The sequence below is a fragment of the Delphinapterus leucas genome, chromosome 11 (genome assembly GCF_059928025.1).
Source record: "Delphinapterus leucas isolate spDelLeu-1000000601 "Yukka" chromosome 11, BTC_Dleu_Yukka2, whole genome shotgun sequence".
Classification (NCBI taxonomy): Eukaryota; Metazoa; Chordata; class Mammalia; order Artiodactyla; family Monodontidae; genus Delphinapterus; species Delphinapterus leucas.
Genome location: NC_143139.1, coordinates 17,795,518 through 17,818,432, shown reverse-complemented (window position 1 = coordinate 17,818,432; position 22,915 = coordinate 17,795,518). Strand labels below are relative to the sequence as shown.

The window sequence follows — 22,915 nt, the reverse complement described above, 5'->3', positions numbered from 1 at the left end:
ATGCTTTATTGCTGAATTGAAGAAAAGTAAATAGTCCTCACAGATTATTTTGTTGATAGCTGCTCTCCCTCAAAGAACCACAGAGTCTAATCCAGAGTATTTCCTTTTCAAGTTTATTTTTGTAATAAGAAATTTAAAAGACTTCTGCACTGTAATTCTGTGGCCAGTCATACCCAGTGCCCTAAATACCTATATTTACCATAAATTTGGCATATATTTCTTCTATGTGAAATATTTCTTCTCAGTTAAACATCAGTACAGTTGCAACTATAGAATGAGAAGGGATCGTAGAGGTAGTCTATTATATAAGCCCCTCAGTTCATAGTCAAATAAACTAACTTGAGGGAGTTAAATGATTTGAAAAATGCCACCTAGCTAATTAGTGACAAAGTTGAAGCTAGAATCTAGAAGTAGTAATTGCTAAATCAATTCATCACTCATCATCATCATCACCATCAATGCTTAGAGGCCCTACATGAACCAGGTACTCCTCTAAAGATGCTACTTATGTATTATCTCATTTAACCTTCACAATCCTCTGAGGTGATACTATAATATTATTAGCTTCAATTAGGGTAAGGAAGGTAGGGCACAGAGAAGTTGACTAACTTGCCCAAAGTGCATAATGCATAATAATTCCAATAAAAGCCCTCAAACATATCTCTTTTCCCAGCTTCTTTAATTCCCAAAGCTGAACATATCAACATAGATAGTGGATTAAAAATAAAACTCCTTCCATTAGGAAATGGACTCTATCTCCTGACTTCTTGATCTGGGCTGGATAGTCAGCAACTTGCCTCACTTTGACCAGTAGAAATGGGACTGAAGTGACATTGGGTGACTTCTAAGGAAGCACTCAAGAGGTGTTGCAGCTTCCAATCTCACCTTCTAGCTGCTCTGAGATTGCCATGTTAAGAAGCCTAGGCTGCTCTCCTTAAAGTTGAAAGATTACAAGAAGAGAAAGACCCAGACAACAACCAGCATGTGAGTAAAATTCAGATCATTCAGTCATTCTAGCCACTAGGTGACTGCGACCACAAGAGTAAGCCCAGGTGAGACCAGAAGGACAGCCCTACTGCATTCTACTCAAGTTGCTGACCCAAAGAACTGTGAAAAATTAAATGGTGGTTGTTTTAAGCAAACATATTTTGAAGTAGTTCATTATATAGCAATAGGTAACTTGTACAGTGTATGATATTATCATTTGATTAGTGTTAGCATGGTGTTTCTTTTTCCATCTCATTACTGTTAATTTTTTCTGAGTCATTATATTTAAAGTAGGTTTGTGGTAGACAGCATAAAGTTGGGTCTAGTTTTTTAATCTGATCTGAAGATCTCTGTCTTCTAACTAGTGTGTTTAGACCATTCACATTTAATGTGATTATTGATAGAGTTGGATTAAAATTTACCATCTTTGTAACTGTTTTCTATTTTCTATTACATTTGTTCATTTTTCTCCCACCCCTCTTTTTCTGACTTCCATGTGTTTAATTGAGAATTTTGTATTATTCCATTTTACTTCCTCTCGACATTTAAAAAAACATTTTCAGTTGTTGCCCTAGGGTTTACAATATATATTTTAAAATATTCTAAGTCCACCTTCAAATAACACTATACTGTGCCACTTTATGAGTGTATTCCCAAGTCATCCTCCCCATCCCTTGAGACACTGCTGTCAATCATTTCATTTATCCATATGCTATGATCACCCTGGATAGATCAACCAGACAGAAAATCAATAAGGAAACAGCAGACCTGAATAACACTGTAAACCAAATGCACCTAACAAAATATATAGAATATTCCACCCAATACCACCAAAATAAACATTCTTCTCAAGCACACATGGAACATTCTCCAGGAGAGATCATATATTGGGTCATAAAGCAAGCCTTAACAAATATAAGAATATTGAAATTATGTCAAGCATTTGTTCTGTCCACAATGGTATAAAACTAGAAGTCAATAACAGGAGGAAAGTTGGAAAACTCACAAATATGTGGAAATTAACACACTCCTCATCAACCAGTGGGTCAAAAAAGAAGTCAAAAGGGAAATAAAAGAATATGTCAAGACAAATGAAAATGGAAATACAAGATATCAAAACTTAGGGAATGCAGCAAAAACAGTTCTGAGAGGGAAGTTTATAGTGATAAACACATACATTAAGAGAAAGATCTCAAATAAACCACCTAATTTCAAGGAATTAGAAAAAGAGCAAACTAAGCCTTAAGTTAACAGAAAGAAGGAAATAAAGATTAGAAATAAATGAAATAGAAACTAGAAAGACAATAGAAAAAAATCAATGAAACTTTAAGAGTTGGTTTTTTTAAAACATAAACGACAAACTTTTAGCTAACCAAAAAAAAAAAAAAAGGACTCAAATTATAAATGGAAGAGGAGACATTACAACTGACACTACAAAAATACAAAGGATTATAAAGGTTACCATGAAAAATTATATTCCAAAGAATTGGATAACCTAGAAGAAGTGGATAAATTCCTAGAAACATATATCTTACCAAGACTGGACTCTCAGGCAGCAGCTGGTAAAGCATGTAGTTAAGGTGCTTCCAGGGAACAAGTGTGAGATGGGTGTTTTTGCCTGCTTCCTCTGCACTGAGCCCTGGTGGGATAGCTTTGTCAAGTGCTCACATGCGCATTAACTATTGCTGCTTCTTTTGCGATAGTCTTTTGGGTCTCATGTATGCAAGCCTCACTGGCTCTCAGAGTTAGGTATTTTGGGGTCCCATCTATCGTGTGGGCATCTTAAAAGTTTGGGTGCTAAATGTAATGTCCAAACTCTTCACTCTTCGGGGAGAAGCTGGTAGTTGGAGTTCCCTCCTGATCGTCCCGTACTGTGCTGGGAGTAGGGTTTATAGCAAGAGTGTGTCTCAGCCTTTTTTACCAGTTTCAATGTGTGTATTTTCTCATTTGTCTGATGTTTAGGAATCACTCAGCTGATTTCTGGATTTCTTTTAAAGGAAATTGCTCTATATGTAGCTGTACATTTGTTGTGTTGGTGTGAGGAGTTCGGGAGTCTCCTGTGTCACTACCTTGGTTGACCACATATCTATGTGATCCACTTATTAAGTGTTAACCTGACAAGTTCATAACACATGGAAACAACCTAAGTGTCCGTCAATGGTGAATGAAGAAAATGTGGTATATAGATATATACAGTGGAATATTATTCAGCCATAAAAAGGAGGAAATTCTGCTATTTGCCCAACACTAATGAAACTTAAGGGCACTTATGCTAAGTGAAATAAGCCAGACAGAGAAAGACAAATGCCATGTGATTTCACTTATATGTAGAATCTAAAAAAAAGCAACCAAAAAACCAAAGGAATTAATAGAGAGTGTACTGGTGGTTGCCAGGGGCTGGGGAATAAGGGAAACAGATGACGTTGGTCAAAGGGTCCAAAGTTCCAGTTATAAGATATGTAAGTTTCTGGGAATTAATGTCCAGCATGGTGACTGTAGTTAACAATACTGTGTTGTACACTTGAAAGCTGCTAAGAGAGTAGATCTTAAATGTTCTCACCACACACACACACACACACACACACAGAATGGTAGCTGTGTGAGGTAATGGATGTGCTAACGTTATTGTGATAATCATTTGCAATGCATACATATTTCAGATCATCACGTTGTACACCTTAAACTTACAAAATGTTATATGTCAAGTATAGCTCAATGAAACAGGAAAAAAACAAAATGTAATAAAATAAACATGTAATTCAGATGTATAGAGAAAAACAAAATAAAATCGGCTAATATTTAAGTTCGCCCATTCTTTCCTCAGCTGTTTCAAGTCTACTCACCCACTCTCAAAGGCATTCTTCATTTCTGTTCCTGTGTCTGATTTCTAGCATTTACTTCTGATTCTTTCTTATAGTGTCCATCTCTCTACTGACATTACCTATCTGGTCTTTCATGTTGGGTACTTTTCTCATTACATCCTTTTAGATATTAATCATAGCTATTTAAATTGCCTATTTGATAATACTAACAAGTGTGTCATATCTGAGTCTGGATCTGATGATTGCTTTTTCTCTTCAGACTCTGCTTTTTCTTGCCTTTTGTATGCTTTATAATTTTGTTGTTGAAAGCCATGTATGTTATTGGGTAATGGGTACCAAGACACAAAGTCTCTAGTATGAAGGTTTATGTTAATCTTTCTAGGAGTTGGACTGTATTTACTCTTTCCTGTAGCTATAGGGACCAGAGACTTCAAATTCCTCCAATGTCCTTGGTTTTGATTTTGGGACTTCCTTTTTTATTTCTCTTCACAGAAAGTCTGTGTCTTGTAGTCTTTTAAGCTGTAATCCACTGTTATCATACTAGCAACATATTGGTGTAGCATAGGGTATAGAAGACGGGCAGCATTCTAAAATCTTCTAAGACTTGGTCTCTTAGTGGGCTTGTCTTGGGAGTATGCCTTCACAGGTGCTTCTGTCTCTCCTACAACGTATAGCTTTCTTCCTCCTGCTGCTACTGTTTTTCCTGCCTGCAGCATTCTCTATTTCCTTGATGTCATCTCCCCTGTTGAATAAGGGGGAATTTCCCCACCTTAGGTGAGACAGAGAGGCTGGAGTGGAGTGGAGTTCCCTTCTCCCTGTTGGGGTAAGTCTTCTGTATTGCCCTCTGGGGAGATGTCCTTCCTACTGGAGTAGTCCTTTATTAGGGAGATAGGGTTTCTCCTATCAGGACCATAAGGGGATTTTTCTTGAATCCTCAGACCCATTCTGTGATAACCTGCTGGCATTTCTGGAGGGAAAGTGTGTCCCACTCCCACCTCCCATGACTGCAGTTTCTAGGAGTTTCTCACTCTCACATTAGCTCCACACAACTTCTGGCAATTTGCAAAATTACTAAATGTTCCTGTCAGTTTATGGCATCCAGCAGGTTTTGCTCTAGACAAACCAATATCAGGTGCTCTGTCTCTGGATGTGATTGTCATTGATTTTGGCCAGTTTGTCTTGTTGAACAAACTGGAAGGGGAAGGGGTTGGCAACTTTGAAGTTCTTTACATGTCAGAGCTGAACATGTATTTTCTTGGCTAAGTTTCCCTACTATTGGGCACATAGGAACTAGGAGTCACAGTGCGGTCTGAACTGTCTCTTTGTATTTGGCTTTGGGTGAGGGGAACGAAACAAGGACTCCAGTATAATCTAAACTTATGCATGGTATTTACAGGAGGTATTTTGTCAGGACGTTTTTTTAGGAATGAGTGACTCATGTGGTGATTAAATATAAGACTTGAGAATAGGCTAATAGAGGCATGGTTGGAGAATTACACAGAATAGCTTGATTGGGGTGGAGAACCGCACAAGAATCAGTAGGAACCGAAGCGGGAAATATTGTGTCCAGAGTACATTCAGACTGGGAAATGTTTGATTACATTCTGTGGTCAGCATGGAGTCACTACAGATTTTGTAAATGATAACAGCAAATACATAATTAATCTAGCAATAGTATTAGATAAACTGAAGGGACACTGGGCTAGTATCAAACTCAAGATTTAGTGTCTGACTAGAAATGAAAAGGAGAAACTGAGGAAGGCGCTGTGATGTCCCAATGATAAAATCAGACATTTGAGAGATGAGGTACAGGAATCTGGCCTATAATACAAAGAACTTGAAATGCAACCAGATCTCACAACAGAGATTAGGTTTTGGAGTCATCTGCACGGAGGTTATAGCTGAAATACTGAATAGAGATGTGGTCTTCGGGAAGAACAAGAGCTGCGTTTAGAACCTTGGTAATGTGTAAATTTAAGGGGATGGGAGAACATAGAGTTAGCAGTGGAAAAGCAAGAAAGATGGGATTAAAACCAGGACAAGATGTAAAGGAAATTAAGGTAGAAGATGGTCCTTTTTTTTTTCCAACTTATGTCTGGCCTATAGGGGCAGACTCTGAACTGTACAGATCCACCCAGCCTTGACTGGAAAACAGCTTCCTATATAGCGCGGCGTGAATGGCTTGCTTCTTGCTAGAGTTTTACAAGAACTCTTTTTATAGTGGAAATAGATGAAAATGTTCCACAAGAAATGGTTAGTGTTTTTATTAGGTAAGCATCCACAATTATGAGCTAATGTCCCATTCTTGGAATCTAACCAGGTAGGAGAGAGATTTGTGCTGGCTGTAAAATTTTGATAATAGCCAAATTTAGTACACAAAATTACCATGATCTCCGAGGTAACTGCAAACGATTTACTACAAACCAATATACAACCTTCACAGTACATGAATTTCTTCAGACATCTGTATTTGTATTTATGTGCTGTATGTATCCATATATGAAGTACAATCGGATGCTCTACAGCTGGTATTTAGTGGCTTGTTTCTCACGCTGACTTGCATGGTCAGTGTTTAAAGGAAATAAGGCAATGTTTGGTAAATCTCTTCTATAGCAACAAGACAGTTTTCATCAAGTTTGTGAAATGTAATTTTATTAATAGAAGGGCATGTCTTACCAGACAAACTGTCCCAAAATAAATAAAGTTTCAGCATCATTAAAAGCACACAAACACACAATTTTACAGGATACAATACAAAGTCAATTTTGATGATGTTCTTGCATTTACTAAAAATCTGAGAGAGACTGTGATCAATCTCTAAATAATGATCCTGCATAAAGAGAAAAGTACAGCACAGTTATTTCATAGAAGGTTTTGGAGTGACAGTTTGAGAAGACTCTGCTTTAAAAGATATTAAGATATATCACAAATCAAATCACACTCTCTGTTAACATTACAGCATGGAATTGTACTTAATCAAAAATAAAAGAAAAGTGGCTGAAGAAGGCTGTATACTTTCTTTTCCAACATAACACTAATTTCTATTTTTGGCATGAATTAATAACCTTTTCCATTAGTAGGAAAACGTGCTCTGCAAACTCTCGGAGGGCACCACGGCCACCATAGCTTTTGCAAATATATCCAACAGCCTTCTGGGCAGCGGCACAGGCATCAGCAGGAACGCCACTGAGGCCCGCTTTCTTCAAGCACTCCTCATCAGACACTTCATTTCCTATCAAGTTAAAGAAACACTGGTTGAATATTTAAAGAGAGAAGGAATTTTCTTCCTAAATAATGCAAACAGCAATCAGTAAGTAATTCTGGCAACTTCAGACACTGTATATTAGAATACTACAGATTAGATGGAACAAAAATAAAAGCATTTCCAAGTATAATAAATACTTAAGGTCTAGGGTTTTTCCTAAGTAATTCATAATAAACGCTTATCAATTAGAGGAGAATGGAGTATACTTTCTGCTTGCCATGCATATTACAATTACTAGAAATCTAATATAAACTATAATTATTTAAACTGTTTATTAAGGAAAATTTCAAACATGCAAGAATCCCAAATTTATGTAGAGTAATTATTAATGTTTTGCATTATTTATCAATATTCTTGTCCATTCCCTACCCCCCAAGTTTTTTGGAGGAAAGGGAGAAGAAGGAATTCCCAGAAAATATACTTTACCCATAAATTCTTTGCCATCTGTCTATAATACATATATTTTTAAGAAACTGACATAATATCATCCAACCAACAAAATCAACACTAATTCCTTAATATCATCTAATAACCTAGTATATGCTCAAATATCCTCAGCTGTCTCAAAATTGTCTGTAAATCAACTATAAAAAGTTGATTTATTTGAATCAGAAACCAAAAAAGGTCCACATAGTGCATTTTGTTGCTATACATCTTAAGTCTCTAACAGTTCTCTCTGATTCGTATGCTGCTTGTTGAAAAATTACCATCACATTGACATAACTACATCCTTTCTCTCCCTGCCTTGCTTATTAGTTTCTCCACCTCCCCCTCTTATTTTATTTTATTTTTTTGGTAGGATGAATTTCAGAAGCTCCCAGGATCTAACATTCACCATTCTGCATATAACATTACTATAATACAGACCAAATACTACTAATAAATGTTGGTTAAGAGTGTTTGTTTTAAATCTGTTCTACATTTATCGACTGAAATTTTTTCTTTTATTATTAAATGTATTGAAATTTGAATTGTTTTCAATGAAAGATGATAAAGTATTTCTTTGCATAACCCACCCCTGAAACTAAACTTTATTAAATTTTATTTATAAAAGTGTTTATTAGAACTAATAAATGAATTCAGTAGTTGCAGGATACAAAATTAATACATAGAAGTCTATTGTGTTTCTATATATACTAATAATGAACTCTCAGAATGAGAAATTAAGAAAACAATCCCATTTAGTATTTCATCAAAAAGAATAAAATACAGAGGAATAAATCTAAGGAGGTAAAAGACCTGCACTCAGAAAACTCTTTAAGACACTGACAAAACAAACTGAAGATGACACAAACAGATGGAAAGATATACTGTGCTCATGGATTAGAAGAATTAATGTTGTTAAAATGATCATAACTACACCAAAGGCAATCTACAGATTCAATGCAATCCCTCTACCAAAATACCAAAGGCATTTTTCACAGAACTAGAATAAAACTAAAATTTGCATGGAAACAGAAGACCCCAAATAGCCAAACCAATCTTGAAAAAGAAGAACAGAGGTGAAGGAATCATGTTCCCTGTTTTCAAAAGCTATGCTCATTAAAGCAGTATGTTAAGAGATTAATCCTAAGAGTTCTCGTCGCAGGGAAAACATATTTTTATTATCTCATATGTATCTATATGAGATGATGGATATTCACTAAATTTACTGTGATAATCACTGCATGATGTATGTAAGTTAAATCACTGTGCTGTAGACCTTAAACTTATACAGTGCTGTAAGTCGGTTATATCTCAATAAAATTGGAAGAAAAAAAAGTGTCAACATTTTAAAGGAATACACTTTATACATTTATGTAGCTGATACAAAATACTGCTCTGATTTTTAAAATAAAAATTTGGAGTTTATTCTCTATTTTCTTGATTTTCTAACCTCTACTTTTTATACTTTTTTCCTTCTGTGATATGAGTAATGCATATTCTTGGTAGAAACTTTAAAAAAAAATAAAGGCAAAAAAAATCAAAATTAGGCTAATTATTATTATTTATGGATAATCACTACACCTTGGCATATATATTTTACAGTTTTACTTATATAAATGATATACACTTATTACTAAATGCATACACTATTTTAAGGATTTTATATTATCTTCAATTTCTTTCCCAATAGCCTTATGAAGTTTGATTTGTGTTTATACTATAAGTAGGACAACTAAGGCTTAGAGAAGCTGCTTAAGGTTGCACAGGTAATAGTAAGTACAGCTGGGATTTGTTATATGTTCCATTAAAATTGTTTTCTTCTTACAAAAATTGGATCATTTTCTATCAAAGGTTCTATAGTATTTTTCTCCACTGAATCTTCACATGTGATTCAAAGGCTATTCCTGAAGTCCCCAGATCACATGCTCCCAAAGCATCCCTGTGCTTCTTCTTTTGAGGCCCATATTGTCCTTGTAGATATTTATCTCATACACGGTTTATAGTTATTATGTATTTTAATAACTTTTCATTACTGATATTCAAAAATGTTGACATCATTAGACTGTAAACCCTGTAAGCAATAAGTCCCAGCAACCAGTTCCAAGTATGCATAGAGGAGACACGTGATAAATATACTTGCTTAATGCTAAAGTGAAAAACTTGTGACATGTGACCATGTCAAGGAATACATATTACAGCATTGTTTTTAATGGTTGCATAAATCTATTTTTGCAGGATATTTAGGTGGGTTCTTTTTTTCCCTCCATTATTGGCATATTTGTTCAATTTCTTTCCTGGAAATGGAATCTGGGGAGTCAAATCTATGTACATTTTAATAATAGCAAAATATATTCAGAATGTACTTCCTATATATCAGAAATCTTCAATCCATTATTATGGCTGAATAGAAGGATACCAACCAAGATATGCCACTTCTTTCCAGCACAGGCCCATTTCTTTTCTCCATTCATCTACAACTGCAAGCTTGTCTGGTACACTGACTTCCATTTTGCAATCCAGTTTTAAGGAAGAGAGAGTCTGCTTTGAACAGGCCCTTTCTGAGATTAACCTCACCTTAAGAAAAAAAAAAAAAAGGGCAAAATGAGAAAACAGAAATCTCTCATAATAAAATAACACCTTTTAAATAATACAGATCACAAGTGAGTAGTCTGAAGGACTAATTAAGTAAAATCAACTAATTTATTTTAAAATGATGAAGCTTTAACACATTTGATTGCTAGTAGTCCAATAAAGGCGAAAGACTGTTTTCTACAGTGGAAAGGATTCAATCTACAGGTAAAAAATAAAATATACATTGTCTGATAACAATCTAAGATTCTCCCAATAATTCAGTTTATTCAGAGGAAAGTCTAACTTGTCTCTCATGCTGCTCAGAAACACGTATTTAAGATTTCTAGTGAATTCTAAGAAATCATCTTAAACTTCATTTTTGAAAATACACATAAGTATTGTTATTTTGAATTAAAATTTTCAATCATAAGAATAAGCTACATTTAAAAAATCCACCTGAGATTTGCTTTTCTCCAAATGCTGACACCTATTTTCTATGAAACCTTTCTGGTTGCAAAATCCTATCGGAAATACTAGATAGCACCTACTATCATACTCATTAAATAAATAAGAAATATTATTTACTGATAGACAAATTACTAATTCTGCTCATCTAAAAGTAAATAGCACAATTTTCTAGGTATGTGAAAGCTAAGTTTCAGATATTTTAATTGATAATACTAAAAACGTAAATCTCTTATTTCCCTCATGTGTTCCTTGACCTTAAATCACAATCTTAAAGAGCATTGCTATGTTCAGGGGGCACATACCTCAATACCACTTTTCTTTAATAAACTTATCCCAATAGCATCTTTTACATCGTAAGATATTATTTCTTTTTGGTCTCCTGATACATAAATGTGGCCATTGGTTAGACATCCATCAATATTGCAAACGAAAAGTTTTATCTCCTTCAGCTTCTCTTTGCCAAAATAGCCAAATCTAAAAGAAACCAAAGAGACTTTTGAATTTTAGTGTGATACTAATCTCTCATCTGGCTAACACCAGTAAACTTGGTAGCCCGTTTCCATTTAATTACTCAAACATTACCTTTCCAGGTAACCTCACATACACACTTCAACTTACAGTGCAAGGATTTTAAGTGTGGTCTAACCAGATTATGTGCTTCTCAAGTTACTGAATAAGCCATCTATAGGCATATTTTATGTATATGTCTTCCTCACATAAGCAAAATAATTGCAAAAGATCCTAAGATTGGAGGATCAAAAATCAGTTGTCCACAAGTGAATTTAAAGGTATCCACTAAAAATCATTCATTGTGGTCTAGTGCAAAGGCTATACAATCTTGTTTTCACCTTAAAACTCTTTGTTCTGCAATAGGCCAGTCAATGTCCACATCTATGTCCACACTGTGCTCGGCTCGCATCTCGTAGTACGCCATTTTCCCACCCTAAAGATAGCACAGGTGCCATGAGGACTGTTGTCAACATGCTTTCACACATATCAAAAAGTTTATTACAATACAGAACAATGAATCCACTTCTATAGTACTAAGAAAAATGAATAAGCCAGTAATACCAGACATACAATAATTTTTTTTGGAGGGGAGAGCTTATTGTTTTCCCTATATTCAAACCACATAAACAACCTTGACATTTTTCAAATTCTATTTACACAGTGCAAGTTCCCATTTTTCTTTAAATAGATTTTAAAGACTGAAACAGAGTAGAAATAATATGCATCCTCCAGTATTCTGACCACAAGGAATTTTCTGGGAATCCCTAATTGTATCCCCTTTGTTCTGGTAGTCTCTCCCATCATCATCCAAAAGCAGTAGCATGAATGTTTTTGGAACTTCTGTTCCTATTTGCAATAGGGGTAAGATTGGGGAGGAAAAGGAACTGTAGTATCTACTGTACAGAACTGCCTTAGATCCCTGAGCTACAGATGGGAGTGGACAATAATTGTCTGGGTCACATGTGGGTAAAGGTAGGAACAGTGTCATGATCCTGGGGTATGGGGCAAGAGGAGTGAGGCCTCTCCTGATTGTAATCATTTGAAGGTCAATATCAATCACTAGAAATTTTCATTTTTCAGAATTGTCAGTCTCTTTACAAATCTTGTTACAATGAGAAACCTACTTTTCTCCACACTTTAGGAAATGGTCAAATCACATTCCCCCTTAGCAAAGAGCTTATGGAGGGTGGTATCTATAGATGTCAAATCTAATTTTCCTGAATACTCAAACTTAACTGAACAGCCAGTCTACAGTTCGCCTACTGACCAGAAGATTGGAAAAATTCCTTCCCCTTAGAGAATGAGTCACATTAGAATTTTTACTATAAAGAATGGAGTTCGGGGGTTCTTAAATGCTATTTTTTGAGTAACATAGGACCTGAATCCAAATCCTAACAGTGCCATTCACAACTTGTTTTTGCTTTGAGACAATTGCTTCATTTTTCAGAGCTGCCATTTCCTCCTCTGAAACAGAACTAGGAACATCCATTTTATTCCGTTATATAAGATAACCTGTGTAGTACTGCATATAGTCCTGGGTCCATAGTAAATGCTGAATAAAGAATAGCTATAACCAAAATGAAAAAACAGTATATGATGTAACGTAACCACACAGGCTCTAAAGATGAGAGAGACATCCAACTCCCTTATTGTAAAATGAGAGCATTAAGACTCAGAACAGATAAAATGATATATTCAAGGTTAAATAGTTATAGAGATTTTACTACAATATATTCCAGTTTTCCTGATGCCCAGGTTGGTGCTCTTTCACCTCTACTATACTGTTGTGTTTTTTGTCTCTTTTCAAAGTAATACAGGTTATTCAACTGTACAACCACAACTTGACAGTAATACAACTATGGATTAAAAACAGAGTTTTGAATGAAATAACATGAATACCAGGACACATATAGAACATTCAATACTTGTTTCATTTCTAATCTTAATGTTACAACTGTAGCAGAATCTTTCCCATATTCACTGAATGAACCCCAAAGATCACTTTGGGGTAAGTGTGCAGGATAAATGCCTCAGATAATAAATCTTGTCAGTTACTGCTTTTCCCCTAGGGGTTAATACTTTCCTTAATGTGACATACTTCTTTCTTAGAACTCAAAGTATATAGATAAAAGGGTTTGAAAGGTTTTTGCAAAATGAGGGCACAAACCTGTAAGTAACCCATCTCTATCAAATGTCTTTTAGCAAAATAAAACGAGCCATTTTCATATAATTCTCCATCCCAGTCTTGTCGACGAGGTCGTTTAGCTGGATTCAAATTCAGAGGCTCAGTCATTTCACGAACTAAAAGCAAAAAGCTACAGTAAGTCCCAGGTGCTTTGAACACTGAAAATGTTCATTCAGTAATTTTTTTAAAAAGCAAATAAAAATGAACTCAGAAGGTAGAATATTTCTGTATCTAAATAAACAATTTAAAAGATTTTTTAAAGAAACAAAACCTCTAATAATTCTGATGATTTATCTTTGCTTTTCAATAACAATAATAAGAGAAAAATAAGGTATCTTACAGAGAAATTCTGAGCAATTAAAGTTTTAAACTATTTATACAAATATAATGCTTTGGGAGGACATAAAGGCAACCTTAAAATAGTTTCAAAAGAAGTGAATTTGTTATAAAGTACCCATAGTTCAATATTTGAGCCCTTTAAATCTACTGCTCACTATGAGCTTCTATAGAAATACAATGTATGTGTTATTTATCTAATGTGGTTGAGAAATTACTCTCATGGAATTATTACAGAAAAATGAATACTTCCCCACTAAATTATTGAAACTTTCATATTGATAGAACTGCTTATATAATGTATGATACATTCTTACTAGTAGTTAAAACAATACTAATATAAAATATACATAACAATAAATAAATAATGTTTACTTATTGTTGGTAATAATGAAGGCTGAGCAATACCAACATTAATGATTATAACATGATATAATAAATGAAGCCTTCAGTATTGGTATATAGGAATTCCCTTGGCTTTCCACTAAATTTTTGCCAAATTTGTGTTTGTGGATGTGTATGGATACTTTTTGAACTTTTTTAACTTTAATCACATATCATATAAAGCTCAATATTCAGTTTAACACTGGGCTTCCTTGATTTGTTCAAAAATGTGTTTTACAAGCTTTAATCCTTCCTATATCTTATTTCTGATATTTAGTGAATAAGTTCAAAATATTATATATATAAAACTTAACGCAGAACTTGCTACAGAGAAGACACTCAATAAATGCTTATTGAATGAAATCAATAAATTTAGTCATTGATACACTGCATTGATTTTGACAGCATTCATATTTAGAGGCTGAAAAATCATCATTTTCTGTCTATAACTTTATCTTATCTTAATTGCTCTTTTGTGGACCTTCTCCATTTTCACTGCATCTTCCCCTCTCATTTAAGTCAAACATAGGTTAGAGACCAGCTTTCCTACATTCAACACATGTCAGGGCATTGAAGAGTAATCACACTGCCTTTCTTCAAGTATGTTACATTTACCTATTTGTTGGTGATTCTATTCTTTATTACAGATTTTGCTACTTTATCTGGCTAGAAATCAGGCTCTAGCTAAATGTTATGGAACTCTTTTTGCACGAGAAGTTACAAACTTTGGGAAGCAATTCCACAAATTCATTCTTGAGGTTCTCCAAAACTTTTCGGTGGAAGATTTCTATTCCCACAATTCTGTGATTTATACGGAGTTTATCAAACAAGTCTAGAACAACATAAAAGTATTTGCTCTAGAAAAATGACATGTCTTCCTCAAAATACAAATAGAGGGTTAAAATAATCCTTTGTAAAAAGTAATTTGGTAGAGAATTAATTTGGTATCATTGTTTTGCCTCAATAATCACAAGATTTAGAACACATTATAAATGTTATTACCTACTAGAGTTAAGAATCCCATGTTCTATTTTACTGCTCCCTTTTTACTCTCCCCACTCCTAAAGAATATTTGCATATGAAAAATTAATTCTCCATAAAATGAGCTAAAATAAAGATTGATACAACAGATTACCTCCTTTCTGAATTTCACCCCATCGAAACTGATGGCGTCTCACAACAGAGAAAACAGAATCATATCCTTCTTCTCGAATCATTTCTGCAACTTTTTGAAGATCAGTAGGATGTAAACACGGAGAAGTAGCTTGAATATTTCCTACAATGTCAACCTCTTAAAAAGACAAAACAAATGAAAAGAACATCAAAATAAAGTTCTTTGCAAGCAAGTAACACTAAGATCTAAATTCAAATGTTAAAACAAGTCTTGTGAAATGATAGGCAAGTTGGAAATTATGTAAAATTTTGAATAAACTATTAGTCAAACTCATACCATTGTGATAATTAAGAAATTCTATGATGGCATCTAGTGAGGTAGAACTGTCTTTTGAAGCTTCAGAACTTCTTCGATGAACTTGTGCACCAAATTGTTTGGCCACATTCTCAATTTCATCATGGTCTGTTGAAACCCAAACACTGTACAGATATTAAAAAATAAAAAAATAAAAAGCCAAATCACTAAAAAAAAAATCATTAAAGATAAAAAGGAGCTCTGCAACCCCAAAAATACAGCTTACATAATGTTAGAATAGTTTTTGTACCAGCAAAATAATGTTACAGATAGAAAGTAATATAAAATTTAAAGAAAAATAAAGTATTTTCTATGTAAACCACATTTTAAAATGTCTGAATCAAAAATGTGGTCCTAGATGTAATATTTATATTTACATATATAAATATTTATATTATATATAACATATTATTTATATACATATTATTTACATAGCCCTAGATATAGTTTTATAAAATTAGAAAAAAATGATAATTGGTATTTTTGAAGCTACTGGTATATTAAAGACACTAGTAACACGAGAAGTTCAAATCTAAAGAAAATAAAGAAGATACTGCTTCTTATTCCCCATCAAAATCCAAAATATTGTGTATTTAATATACTTGCTAAGAAAAAAATGGATTTGGCTTAGCCAAACCACAACACTGAAAGAGTTTCAAGCTTAGTAGAGACTAAATGCCCAAAACAATCAGACAAGCCAACTCTTTTTTTGCCAATTAACAATGGGTATATAAATATCTGAACACAGAATCAAGTGGGTAAAGCCACCGATAACAATTAAAGATGTGGAGAACATGACTTGATTGGCTCAGGAGAGCTTAGCTGAACAGCTCTATTAACCACAGCTTACAGAGTTGACCATTTGGACTTTATAAGATGACGACTAAGAGTAAAATATAAAACATTATTTGGGGGCGTGTACTAGTCTGTACTGAATTGTTTCCTTGACCTTTACAAATCCCCACTGCTAGAAACAGAAGATGTATTACTCTAGCCACAATGTTTTTATAGTGACATTACACAAAGAAATCTGAATGACTTCTTTGGTATATGCATATACAGTTGACCCTTGAACAGCACTGGTTTGAACTGTGTGAATGTTTTTCAGTAAATGTACTGGAAAAATTTTAGAAGGTCTGCTAAAATTTGAAAAAAATTGCAAACTGTGGTGTAGCCTAGTAATATTGGAAAAAATAAGAAAAAGTTAGGTGGGACTTCCCTGGCGGTCCAGTGGTTACGACTCCGTGCTTCCAATGCAGGGGGAGTGGTTTCGATCCCTGGCTGGGGAACTAAGATCGCACATGCTGCGAGGCATGGCCAAAAAATAAACAACAACGATGTAATTAAACCAGCCAAGATGACTAAGTATAATACCACAAAAACGCAAAAAAAAAAAAAAAAAGGTATGCCATGAACGCATAAAACATATGTAGATAATAGTCTATCCTTACATAGACATGAGTGATATTTAATATAAAGTTAATAATGTTTTACTTTTCTGTTTTTTAACTCTGCCCATCATCACAGGTAAGTGGTTTTTTAAAAAAATGGAACAATGTTTCTGACACTGTATTATGAATATGACTGTAATACTGTATGCCATAAAAATTTTATAATGATTCATTCATTAGTGTATAGGCTAGGCTACCGTGAAGCAATCACACTGATTACAACAGGCTACCATAAAGCAATCACACTGTTGCTTCTTTGTTATCAATGCCCGAATCATTATACCTGTAAATAAATATGAATTTCTTTTTCACATTATCTTTTCATTTTTGATGTTCAGTGTTAGTAATATGTGTAACATCTACAGTGTTTTGTATCATATGACAATATTGATACTGACAGGTGATTCATCTTGTAAACAAAGTAAACTTATGATATAGTGCAGTATGTAAATGTATTTTGTCTTCCTTATGATTTTCTTTTCTCTAGCTTACTTTATTGTAATATACAATACATATATATTATAAAATGTGTTAATCAATAATAAAAAATAAATAAAACAAACAAAATAAAACATAAAACTAAATAAAACATAATGTGTTTCAGATATAGAAAACTCATGGTTACTTATGGGGAGAGGGAAAGGGGGAGGGCCAATATAGGGGTAGGGGAAAAAAAAGGGTTATTATGGGATTACATAAAATCATGTGTGAAACTTTTGAAAATTGTAAAGCACTACAGAATTTAAAGAATCTTTCAATTAAAAAAATCCATTAAATTTAAAAAACATAATGTGTTTATGTTACTGGTAAGGCTTTAGTGAACAGTAGGCTATTAGTAGTTAAGTTTTGGTGGATCAAAAGCTAATCTGGGATTTTTGACTGCCCGGGGTGGGGAGTTGACACCCCGACCCCACATTGTTCAAGGGTCAACTCTATTTCTTTTACCCCTTTCATTCAGTATCTACTGAATGAATGAGAACCTGCATGTTTCAAATGTCTATGCTCAATTGTCAAGAGTGAAAAGAGAGAAACTAAAGAAAAATTTCTAACATCTCTGGTTTTCATTTATGAATTTAATTTCATTTATTGCCTTTACTATTGGCAGATGATTTAATAGAGATAAAGTCAATAAACCCCCATAGTGCCCCCAATTTTTTTTTTTCAGAGGAAACCTAGTAAACAAGATGAGCCATTGGCTAGGAGTCAAGCGTGTCATACCTACTCATGTCATTCTGCGCAAGGCACAACATAGGAGCCCTCATTTTCCTCCATCTCAAAATCTGAAATAATTTTGGGATAAGTTTTTCACTGGAAAGTGTCACAAAGTTATATAACAAAGTGAAGTACCAACAAAAATGTAGTGAATTTTTTAAAGAGAGGATAAAAGAAGGGTGGTGATGGTAACACAATAAAAAAGTAAACAGTAAAAGAAAGAGATGAGTCTTTTGACATCTGGTTTCCATCACTAATTGAAATAAATTACTGAAGCCATTTTATTATCCTGATCTTTACTGTAATAAACATTCAACACCTCAGGATTCAGTGATCTTTTGGAAATGCTAAACAGTAAATAAGAAATAACAGAGGTTGGGAAGAGGTTTGCCTGTGTTTCATCTTTCCTCCCTTTTATTATTCATTCATTCCTTCATTCATGAAATGATTCCTGACTGCCTATTCTGTTTCAGGCCCTACTCTGGACACTGGGATATATAATCCATTTTCTTGAGAAACTCTCAGCGGATTGGTAGAGACAGCGAGAGGTCAGGAAGCAATAACTAACCTTTCTACAATGCTTTACTTTTTACAAGGTATTTTTATAGTGCCTGCTACATAACAGGTGCTCAATTTGTTGAATGAATGAAACAGTAGATGGTTAAGAGCATGGACTCTGAAGGAAGGGCTTCAAATCCCGGCTCTACCACAAGCTAGCTATATGACTCTAGGTCAAATCTCCCTAAGCCTCAATTTTCAGTAAACGGAGGTAATAATAGTAGTAATTACCTAATATGATTGTTATGAGAATTCAACATAAACCACAATACAGAATAAACGTTTAATAAGTGTTAGCTATTGAAAATAATAAAATAGGAATGGCAATAAAGGAACAGCTACACAGTCTCATTTAATCCTCACACTGACTCTGTTGGAAGGAAAACTGAAGTTTTGCTTTCAGACCTTCAAAGGTCCAAATGTCTAATTTGTATGTATTATGTAAGGCAATGGCATTATGAATATGAAAACAGCATCTTATAGGTACACTTAAAATACAATGATCATCATTTATTAGAAGGACTAAGTCAGTCAATCATTCTCCCTTGGTTTAGGGGCATCAGATGAGGCAGGGCAAAAGAGAAAGAATGAGCAAATGAACAAACAGGGCTAATAAAATTTAAAATCAAGTATAAAGTAAATGTCAAAGTTCAACGCCAATGGCTTTAAATTTAAAATCAAGTATAAAGTAAATGTCAAAGTTCAACGTCAATGGCTTTAAGTTTAAAATCAAGTATAAAGTAAATGTCAAAGTTCAACGTCAATGGCTTTAAATTTAAAATCAAGTATAAAGTAAATGTCAAAGTTCAACGTCAATGGCTTTAGCCTCAGATGAAGTCATACTACATCTAACAGGATGAACAGGAGTATCAACCATGATCCCTACGACAGAAACTTCAAATCGTAAGTTGCCATTTCAAGGACAACATAGCATGGCCCTTCATTAATCATAAATCCACACCCTAGAAATGAAACCAAAACCTATGTTTATCTTTCACGTTAGGCAACATTTTAAAAGATCAATTTATTCTTGAGATTCACTTACACAGCCCTCAACCACTGTTGAAACCAAGCTCTTAAAAACTCAGCTCAAACAATAGCTTTTTACTAAATGAAAATATTATCTCAGCATTTTTCTTGACTGTTAACTCTCCAAGTCAGTGGGCAAAGTTAGCAACCTTGAAAGTATCGTTAGCTTTGATTCTAAGCAGGCCAGAAACTCAATTAAGTCAAAATGATTTTGAACAAAATAATCTCCAGGCCTGAAAAACACAAATCAGGCAAGCTACAGGTTTCCCCAATTCCTTCATAGGGTACATATTTGTTGAAGGAGGCAGAAGGGGAGAAGCAGGAAGGCTGCTCCAAACTGACTGCAGCTTCAGAATAAGTCAATTAAATTCAAATCTACCCCTTCTGGGTAGTAGATTAGAACTCAAAGGGCAGAGAGGGATGTATAACTGCAAGCTTTCTAAATTAACTGTTTTAAGAGGGCATCCAGGGGCTATCTGCCAGAAGAACATAGGTAAATTCTCCCGGCAGCACTGAGCACGCATTTTCGGGGGCTGGGATCATCCTAAGAACAAGGCCTTAAGCTGCTAGAAACCATGACAGAGTTTGGTTGAACACAGACGTTTGGATGGAGTTGTTTGTTATGTGTGGAAAGTTCTGCCATTCTCAGCAAAACTACCCCCATACCATAAGGGGAGAGCCTATCTAGAGGAATCAAGAAATAGAGGATTATGGTGACCAAGTGCACTATCCCCTTACTTTCTTTTTCTTAAAAATATGTATTATCACCTGGTACAGTATACACTGTTTATATATTAACTGTCTTCTCCCTATTATAATGCAAGCTTCACCAGCCTAGGGATGGACCCTACTGCTATAACCCTTGGTTAAGGACACATAATAGTGCCTGTCACATAGTAGGTAGTCAATAAATGTTTGCTGAATGAATCATTTTTGCCCTTCAATCTGTATCTCAAACAAGCCCTACCTATTTTTGGTTAGCCAGTTTGAAAGGGGTTTCTTGACATATGCAACTGGAGTTGTAAACGCATTCTGTTCTCAATCTATTATGAATGTGATATTCCTCTCTAGTTTATGTCACAAAAATAGGATTTTACTACATCACTACTAACTGGATGCACCTTCTCTCGGTCCTTTTTTTTTTCCCCCAGTGTGTACCCTTTGTAAGGAGGTAAAAATGTCCAAAAGTCTGTGAGCTTAACACGGAAAGAACCATGTCACACACATCTTGCTGTTCCCTTGGATGTGTATGGCAGAAATTAGGGTTCAGTGTTTACTGAACGAAATCCCCCAGTCTTTCTTTATCACTCCTTTGCACACTTCCTGTTACATTACTCTTATATTCTGTGTGCCAGCTCTTATTTACCTTGCACCACCCAGGACTTCCTTTGGATAAAAACATTAAGAAAATTAGTAAATTTATACTTTTTCGGTACCTCCTTTGTAAACAAGAACAGTTAAGTGAAAATCATTTATCCATATATTAATGTAGGTAATTAATATGCTCCAAAAACAGCAATCTCTTTAAAAACCAAAACCCAAACATCAAAAAGGTGAAAATAATTTACTTTCCACGGTAACAAATTCAAGCATAATTAGGTTGAAATTACCATGTGTAAGTTCATTCTTGGCACAGAATTCTATCTCCCTTCTTTTATGAATGACATAAGCTTGTAACTCCTGGCCAATACGGCATATGGCCATGTCTCTAAATGATGCACAATTAAAACTGTCCTTAGGACAAACGAGGTTCCAAAAGTATGATCAAACCATTTATAAGCATTTCATCAAACAGTCCAGCGGTGCGGTTTTCCACTCTCGCACCTACATACAAATGTGGGGAGCTGTCTAGATTGTGCTGACTCACAGGCAGATAGCTTAGAGTATTTTCCAAAGGTCAGGAAAGGATCTCCAAGCTGAGCTTGAAATGAGAAAAGCCTTGACAGCCCACTCCATTCATGAACCCGATGCCTCCTTAATCGATCAGCACCAGGTGGGTATCAGACGCCGGGCAACAGGGGAAAGCCAACGGCCACTGCCTAAAGGAGTTCACAGATTATCGCAGACGTTTCACAAGGGTGGACTCCTTTCCTTTACCCTGCGAGGTCAACCCGGGCAGCGCAAACAGTAGAGAAGAGGAAATCTCCCCCTTTACGGATGTTATTCTCAAGGGCGGAGACAGGAACGGTCCCAAGTTCATGGCTGTTAGCAGCTATGGAACAAGGAAGAAGCTGGAGCCCCTCCTCCCCCGGCTGCCAGCCGGGGCCCAGACACCCCGGATCTTGCACACCCCTTCCGGGGGCGATTGCCCCCCGGAGCACCTGCCCCTCCGGCGGCCCGGCTCCCCCTCACGACCCCCGCCCAGGCCGCACCGCCCACTCTCGCACATGCGCACCTCTGGAAGACCCCCGAGTCCAGGGCCGCACGCAGGACCCAGCCAATGAGCGGGACCCCCGCCAGGTGCTTAATGTTCTTCAGGGGGATGCCCTTGCTGCCGCCGCGGGCCAGGATTAGGGCCGCCAGGTGCGGGGGCTTCTCCACACCTCGGCCCTGGCCCCCGCGAGAGTTGCGCTGCAGCTTTGGCGGCCGACCCCGGGAGGGCCGGCCCCGCGGGTTGGAGACGGAGGTGGCGGCCCCCTTCTCCACCGAGTCCATCTTCCTCCCACGCCTTCTCCCCAGCTTCTCCACATCCGGGAGCTCTTGTCTCGCCACCTCAGCTCGGCGCCGCCCGACCTCCCCGCCCGACCGCTAGCGGGGGTGGCTGTTCCCGGCCCCGCCCACCGCCACGTCCCCGCGCCCTCGCGGGGCACGCCGGGAATTGTAGTCCGAGGGTCGCTCGCAGGGTCCCGGAGGCCCAGTAGGCTCTGCCCGGGCGACCCCCAAGTCCAAGCCCGGCACGGAAAGGCCAGAAATGCCTTGAAGGAAGTGTAGCTTCCAGGGGGCTTGATATTGTATGGAAATTAATAAAATAGGCAACACAGGTTACCGATCTTCTGCTGAAGAACTTCTCCATTTAGGAATTGTGGTGGGTTTTCCACGGCACACCCTGGTGCACCCGAACACTAAACAATTTTATATTTTAAAATTTATATTTTAAACGTCCGTCTTTCTGCTATGCTTCTGACTCATTGTTTCCAAGAGATGACCTCATTCGAATGTCCTCCAAGCACCTTAAATTCAACATTTTAAAAACAACCCTCCCAGAGCAACCCTGTATTTTTGGTAACTATGTGAGGAGAAGCT

General features: G+C 36.0%; 1 protein-coding gene across 1 annotated transcript; it reads right to left on the bottom strand.

Annotated features, from left to right (window-relative positions):
- Nucleotides 1-6,444: 6,444 nt before the first annotated feature.
- CMAS (cytidine monophosphate N-acetylneuraminic acid synthetase) lies at nucleotides 6,445-22,369 on the bottom strand. The gene is made up of 8 exons (XM_022577757.2): nucleotides 22,068-22,369; nucleotides 15,405-15,547; nucleotides 15,090-15,245; nucleotides 13,217-13,350; nucleotides 11,388-11,482; nucleotides 10,842-11,013; nucleotides 9,921-10,074; nucleotides 6,445-7,041 (listed from the first exon to the last, which is right to left on the bottom strand). The coding sequence occupies exons 1-8, from the start codon at nucleotides 22,325-22,327 to the stop codon at nucleotides 6,851-6,853; spliced, it is 1,305 nt and encodes a 434-aa protein (XP_022433465.1). The 5' UTR covers nucleotides 22,328-22,369; the 3' UTR covers nucleotides 6,445-6,850.
- Between the last annotated feature and the right edge of the window lie 546 nt (nucleotides 22,370-22,915).